Source organism: Schistocerca nitens, chromosome 3 (genome assembly GCF_023898315.1).
Source record: "Schistocerca nitens isolate TAMUIC-IGC-003100 chromosome 3, iqSchNite1.1, whole genome shotgun sequence".
NCBI lineage: Eukaryota > Metazoa > Arthropoda > Insecta > Orthoptera > Acrididae > Schistocerca > Schistocerca nitens.
This window is the reverse complement of record NC_064616.1, coordinates 636,140,948-636,148,683: the sequence shown is the minus strand read 5'-3', so window position 1 is coordinate 636,148,683 and position 7,736 is coordinate 636,140,948. Positions and strand designations below refer to the sequence as shown.

At 43.0% G+C, this 7,736-nt stretch overlaps 1 protein-coding gene across 1 annotated transcript in view; it reads right to left on the bottom strand.

Moving 5' to 3' along the window:
* Window positions 1-5,929: 5,929 nt before the first annotated feature.
* Window positions 5,930-7,736, bottom strand: part of LOC126249373 (relaxin receptor 2-like) — a 379,385-nt gene continuing 377,578 nt past the window's right edge. Inside the window, exon 13 of the mRNA XM_049951026.1 lies at window positions 5,930-6,036. Coding sequence (XP_049806983.1) covers window positions 6,013-6,036 — 24 coding nt within the window. The 3' untranslated portion in view covers window positions 5,930-6,012. The remainder of the gene's footprint in view (window positions 6,037-7,736) is intronic.

Here is a 7,736-nt window from a genome sequence, read left to right as displayed (position 1 = left end):
TAGCATGGACTATCAGCTCGGAGACCATGGCTGCAGTTATCCTTGACGCTGCTTCACAGACAGGAGCGTTTGCGATGGTGTACTCAACGACGAACATGGGTGCACGAATGGCAAAACGTCATTTTTTTCGGATGAATCCACGTTCTGTTTACAGCATCATGATAGTCGCATCTGTGTTTGGCGACATCGCGGTGAACGCTCATTGGAATGTGTATTCGTCATCGCCATACTGGCGTATCACCCGGCGTGATGGTATGGGTTACACGTCTCGGTCACCTCTTGTTGGCATTGACGGCAGTTTGAACATTGGACGTTACATTTCAAATGTGTTACGACCCGTGGCTCTACCCTTCATTCGATCCCTGCGAAACCCTACATTTCAGCAGGATAATGCTCGACCGCATGTTGCAGGTCCTGTACGGGCCTTTCTGGATACAGAGAATGTTCGACTGCTACCCTGGCCAGCACATTCCCCAGATCTCTCACCAACTGAAAACGTCTGGTCAATGGTGGCCGAGCAACTGGCTCGTCACAATACGCCAGTCACTACTCTAGATGAACTGTGGTATCGTGTTGAAGCTGCATGGGCAGCTGTACCTGTACACGCGATCCAAGCTCTATTTGACTCAATGCCCAGGCGTATAGGCCGTTGTTACGGCCAGAAGTGATGATTCTGGGTACTGATTTCTCAAGATCTATGCACCCAAACTGCGTGAAAATTTAATCACTTGTCAGCTCTAGTATAATTTATTTGTCCAATGAATACCCGTCTATAATCTTCATTTCTTCTTGGTGTAGCAATTTTAATGGCCAATAATGTATTATTATTAATGATGGATGTATATGTTTGTGTGTGTGTGTGTGTGTGTGTGTGTGTGTGTGAGAGAGAGAGAGAGAGAGAGAGAGAGAGAGAGAGAGAGAGAGATACTTATCAGTCCTACCTTTTTTTTAAAAAAATGGTTCAAATGGCTCTGAGCGCTATGGGACGTAACATCTGAGGTCATCAGTCCCCTAGAACTTAGAACTACTTAAAGCTAACTAACCTAAGGACATCACACACATCCATACCCGAGGCAGGAGTCAAACCTGCGACCGTAGCAGCAGCACGGTTCCGGACTGAAACGCCTAGAGCCGCCCGGCCACAACAGCCGGCTCTTGGTCGCTGATGAACAACAGTCAGCCTGGATGCATGAACCAGCCGCTGTTGCGGAGACCCATATGCAGCAACGTTCGCTGAACAGTTGTTGAGAAGACACTGTTGGTATCCCCTTGGTTCTTCTGGGCTGCCATTCGCTCAACAGTTGCACGTCTCTTCGCCCGTACACATTCCCGCAGCTGTCGTTCACTCCTGTCAGTTATGGCACAGTTGGCTCGGCGCTTGTTTTAGATAGCGCCATTTTGCCATGCACGGTATACCTTAATAATGGCGGCATGCTAATAGTTCACAGACTTAGCTGTCTGGAATATGCTTCCACCTATGCGGACAACTTGAGAACTGTCGTTCAAATTATGAAATACTAACATGTTTAATGGAACTGGATAGCTTCTGGTAGGACATGGTCCTGTCAGCTCAGTCGTACGAAGACAGTTTGTGTAGTAATGTTATATATTGTGTAACTAACTGTAATTGCTCGTCAGTAAGGATTCAGAAATCAATATCAAGTCTCAGTCTACCGTTCATTAACAATCATATTTAAGATTATGAGTTGGTGGTGTACTATCACAGATGTTTGAACTTCATGGCTACTAGCACAGAATGTGATGATGAATTCAGTTCTCAGTAATCAGTTGGTATCATTCGTGCGATAGCTTCCCTAGTCAAAGCTACCTGCTTGTTATTATCAGTCTCGCCGTCAGGAGTAATAAAGTCGACGCTGATAGGTAAGCAGAAATGAACTTCTTTTGTAGCGATTCAATAAAAAAGAACTTGACAGCTTTCATTCAAACACAACTTTCCCTGTGCCACTAAATCATCCGAAAAGGGAGTATGGTGGGGATGAGACGAAGCCTCTAAAAAACTGGAATCGTCTATCACGCCACGAGCAAGTGAGAGTCTTAAAACTTAGTAGGTTAGAGAACAAAGATACCTTTCAGATGCTACAAAGACTGGTATTAACGAGACTAACTCATCCTAACAGAGACATGATTTGTTTCCGCACAACAGAATTAACTTAATCCTCCTTCGAATTGATAACCTGCCTACAAATGTCATATAACTTAATCAAAATATCCACGGGTGTACTGCCGGTCTACAGTGTCCAACGGGCACAATATTTCGGCGATCACTCTGCCACTCTGGGTACCCAGATTCAACGTGCTCTCCGCCCACCCACTACAGCACAACCTGTGGAGATGGATGAAATCACGAGGGAGGAGGTAGGCACTGCGTTTATCCCATATACAGGCGCACTCTCGGGGAAAATCGCCCGCATTTTGAAGAAACACCGGGTCGGAACTGTGTTTTGTCCTCCGAATAAAACTCGTGCACTGGTGGGGAGCGCCAAAGATGACCTCGGTTTGAGGAAGGCCGGCGTGTACCAGATTCCGTGTCAATGTGGCAAGTCGTATATTGGTCAAACGATGCGTACCGTCGAGGATCGATGCCGTGAACACCAGAGGCACACTCGACTGATGTATCCGAGCAAGTCGGCGGTCGCTGAACAATGTTTGTCGGAAAATCACGCTATGGAGTATGAACGCACGAGGATTCTGGTACAGACGTCGAGATACTGGTACAGCGTTGTTAGAGAGGCCATCGAAATTCGCACCAATGACGACCTCGTAAACCGTGACTGTGGCTATAATCTTAGCAAGGCTTGGGAACCAGCGATTGGGTTAATCAAGAGTAAATCGAGCAAATGTATTGTTGTGACGACCACGGCGGACAGAGCCATCACACCTATGTCATCTCAGACGCCGTCGCAATCTGTTCCACCGTGCGACCGTGGCGCGGGGCGCGGACGGCGGAGTGAGCGCGCCGCGGGCGGAGGGTATTTAAATCGGCCGCCACCGCGACCGAACCCAGTTCCCCCTGAGCAGCCATAGTGTACGGATCTCTGTGCCGGCACGTTCACAGGAGCTCAGTCCGCCAGTTCACCTGATGATGGCGACATGTATGATCGCCGAAATATTGTGCCCGTTGGACACTGTAGACCGGCAGTACACCCGTGGATATTTTGATTATCAAATACGCCGGGAGAAACTCAAGAATCACTCATATAACTTGTTAAACTGCTTGGTTAGGTCATATCCATGGCAGTCTGAAGACTGGATTACAACAAGATTCATAGGGACGTAGTTAGGGTCTACGGAAGGGTATACTTTGAACCCTTTCAAACTGCTGCAAAATGCTACGTATTCACGCGGAACCCCTAGCGTGAAACTGCAACAAGTATACGCATTGAGGAGCACACTTGTCGCTACCGAACTCAGAAAAGTGTTAGAGGGGCCAAGAGTGGACGCAATGTGACTTCAACAGCCCTAAGTTCGATTGACATGTGTTATTCCTGACACTATGGAATTGTAATGCCATTGAGTGGCCGAGCGGTTCTAGGCGCTACAGTCTGGAACCGCGCGAACGCTACGGTCGCAGGTTCGAATCCTTCCTCGGGCATGGATGTTTGTGATGTCCTTAGGTTAGTTAGGTTAAAGTTGTTCTAAGTTCTAGGGGACTGATGACCTCAGAAGTTAAGTCCCATAGTGCTCAGAGCCATAATTGCATGGCGACATTCACAGTGAGCAACCTAAACGGACTCCTCTGAAAGTATCAGAATTCCGTGCTAAACACACACACAGCCACAATGCAAGTAATAGGGGATTACTGTACGTGGATACTATATCATCATTGTATGCTCAATACTTGCACTAAATACACGGTTATCTAGAGGAGATTAGTAAGTTGTTGACTATGAAATGGGGCGCAGTGTACTAATAATGGCTGACATAAAAGCACGATCACTGTGGCACCGTGATCACAGTGTTAAATGGGAAGGATCTGTACAGCATATATTTGAGGAAAATGACTGTACATTTCTGGACAAGTACCAGTCTAAATGGTTTGTATGATAACAGGTGTTACAAGGACTCACTTCCAATGATCATAATGACATATACAGACAAAGAAAGCAGGTCACTTGCATAGCAGAGGCTAACGCGAGGCAGCTTGAACTATTACGGAAATTATCCTTGTGTTATGTAATGAAGCAGCACTCAATGACAGCCGGGTGGCAGCGTCGGAAGTTGCAGATATAGGCCTGGCGGATCACGAGAATGAACGGAACATTCTTTGCCATCTTCGACGCTTACGGTGGCCGACGCGCTGTGCTGACACAATCGAGGCGCTAACACTCCAGCCGCCATGGAATCTTTCTCAAATGATATTATAGGAACTATTCGACAAAATATTTGATTCTTTTACATCTTGTAGCTTCATTCATCAGCTTCACTTTGTAGTACCTCTCGTTTCATTAATGACCGTAGTTATAGTGCTATTTCGCAGTTTAGAAATGCACTGGATGAAATTCGAAGAGATTTCAATGAAAAATACCAGTCGTAATGAGTTTACGTTTGGTGCATGTAGTTCAGTCAACGAAGGATAATTATTGTAAAAAATCATGTAGCCGCAAATATTTGTACGGTGGTAGGAGGGAGTGTAATGAACAACAAAAAATGTTCAAATGTGTGTGAATTCTAAGGGACCAAACTGCTTAGGTCATCGGTCCCTAACTTAAACTAACTTATACTAAGAACAACACATACACGCATGCCCGAGGGAGGACTCGAACCTCCGGCGGGAGGGACCGCGCTGCCCGTGACATGGAGCTACAACCTAAAAGTCCTGGCCAGTGGGTTGTTTGAAATCCGGCTCTCTCTCTTGTCAAAAAACAGAGGGACAGAGTCAATGCTACCTCACCTGAGAATTCTTACTATCGACAGCTCTGGCTTTCGTCACCGTTGGTGGCACTAGTGTTCAGTGTGTGTATTATCTTTCCTGCATCAGTCCGAGAACCGAGGTTTTAAATTTGCATGTACGTCACCTGCCCGTTGCAGTTGCCTTGAAAATGGCAGGGTGTTTTCCCGCCAAAATATCGGCGGTCGCTGAAAGTGTTACCTGGCTGAATTCCCGGAATTTATTTGAAATATATTTTCCTTCCACACATTTCTCGCATTTAGGTCATGATAGTAAAATTAGAGTAATTTGGCATCCTGGAAACTATTCTGACTGTGCACCATTCGCAAAAGGAACAGAAAGGGGGAAACGATATTTGTACGATGGCTTATAGGGTACAGATCTAAATGTCTGTTGTTAGATAATTTGGCTTTTCCTGGAATAATGTTTTATAGTTTTTTTATGTTTTTACATGTTCCTCACTGTGGCTATTTTTATTTGCATTATTCACATACTTATTTGGCTAATGTTATCTTGTTTATTTTGCTGCTTGGTGTGTCGAAATAGGCATCTGTATAAATCTGATGCCGTTAACCGAGTATACGTGTGCATGATGAACACTTTTGAGATAATGAAAAGGTTTCAGTTGCAGTTTTTCTCTCCTATGACAAGACTTGCAAAGCTATGGAATTTTGGGCAGCTACTCTGGGTGGTAAACTGAATAAGTTACACAAAATTATTGCACGATTCCTTTCTTTTATTCTTATTTTGCAGTAGTTTTCTTGAAGATGAGAACAAGACTGAACAGTATCCTTTGAGATCAATTTACCTTAATCTAGTTTACAGTTGTGTGACAGTGACACTCTACATCTAATTCTAGCATGTCATAATTACGAATAAACAATTGCCACAAACTCGGTACTTAGAGTTACTGACAAGCAATATTTTCCTGTAACAGTTCTTACACAAGAATATAAAAATAAAGAAAAAATAAATTAATAGAAAAAGTAAAATAAAATAAGTTTTTAACTAGAAAGGTGTGTTCTCGATATGAATAATCTGCGCTACAGTGATGTAACGAAGTGAGTATGATGAGAAATGCTTCAAGCTCCCTGCTAAGGACTTCAGCATTTCGCCTCGTGCATGACCTGGAACAACAAATAATCGATATTAATCGGTTAATACATAACGTGGAAATAATCGAAAAACAATTTTGCATACATTTTCTCTAGCATAGGTACACACTGTTAACCTTCACTAAACAATGGTCTTAAGACTTCAGACTCCCGTTTGACTAGAGCGAGGTTCAGTTCCCCAACCAGCCGTCGTAATTTAGATTTCTTTGCGATTAACTACACAACTTCATGTAATTGAAAAGAATGCAAGTGGCTGAACTCCAGTTTATCACATCAGTAGTTCAGGTAACACTGTTATTGAAAACGTCACTGACGTACGTTAGTAGTGGATAATGCATGATGCAACTCACGTGATGAACACTGTCAGAGTTGAAAAATTTACAGTTTAGACAGGCTGCCTGCATGCATCCCACTCTCAGCAGTCTTGAAGACATTCAGCAGGGTTTGCTTTCGTCCAGTGGGACCAATGGAAGACTTATGATGAACCAAGGCAAAATGGATGGCTAATATTCTTATGGAATTTCTAAAACAATTGTTGGGAAATGCAATTAGATATTCATTCAAGATAATGTGTAGAATCTATGGGACCAGAGACGTACCACTGGATCTTCAGAGGAACATGATCTACAGTATCCTGAAGAGAACAAGGGCAAGTAAATGCGAAAATTAGCACTCATTAAGCTTGACTGGTCATGTATGTAAGTTACTGACAAGAATTAGGTACAAAAGAATGGAAAATATAATTTAGGATATGCTAGAAAGCAATCAGTTAGGCTTTACGAAAGATAAATGTATCAGGGAGGCAGTTATGCCTCATTCTGTAGGAGAGGTATCCGTGAAATAAAGGCATTTTTATAGGATTTTCTGACCTAGGAAAAGCATTCAGTCGTATAAAGTAGTGAAAGGTGTTTGAAGTCGTCAGAAAAATAATTGTACCTTGTACGAAAAGATAGGTGGTGATATACAATATGTACCAAAAACAATAGGAAACAATTGAAGATAAACACAAAAGTCCTCAAATTAAAAAGGGTGTAAGGGAGGGACACAGTCTCTTCCCTCAGTTGTTCACCCTGTGTATAGAAAAAGCAGTTGAAGAAATAAAAAGTTTCAGAACTGGGATTAAAATCAACGAGAAAAGGATATCAATTATGAGATTAACTAGTAAGATCGTTATTCTTTGTGAAAACCAGGAAGAATTACAGGAACTATTGAATTTGACGAATAGACTGTAGAGCACAGAATACTGACTGTGAGTAAAATGAGAAAAGGCGACTGCATTAAGAAGTCGAAGAAATGATATAAGCGATACATAACATCAAAAACGGGATTATTCCAAAAAAATTCAGACGTTGTTAATTAGCTGGAAGACAAAAGCCAAAACTGTCATCTGATATAGAGCAAAGCCCCCAAAACGCTTCGCAATGGACGTATTAATGTTTAGTGTCTGGTTATGTTGCCTTTATTTATTATAGTCATTCAGTATCTTTCATAAGTCGTGGACTACCAAGGGTAGCCATAAAATTTTATTTATCATCTCGAGAAAATAAAGTTGTGTAATTAATTTTTTCTAGAATGAAATTTTCACTCTACAACGGAGTGTGCGCTGACATGAAACTTCCTGGCAGATTAAAACTGTGTGCCGGATCGAGACTCGAACTCGGGACCTTTGCCTTTTGCAGGCAAGTTCTCTACCAACTGAGCTACCCAAGCAC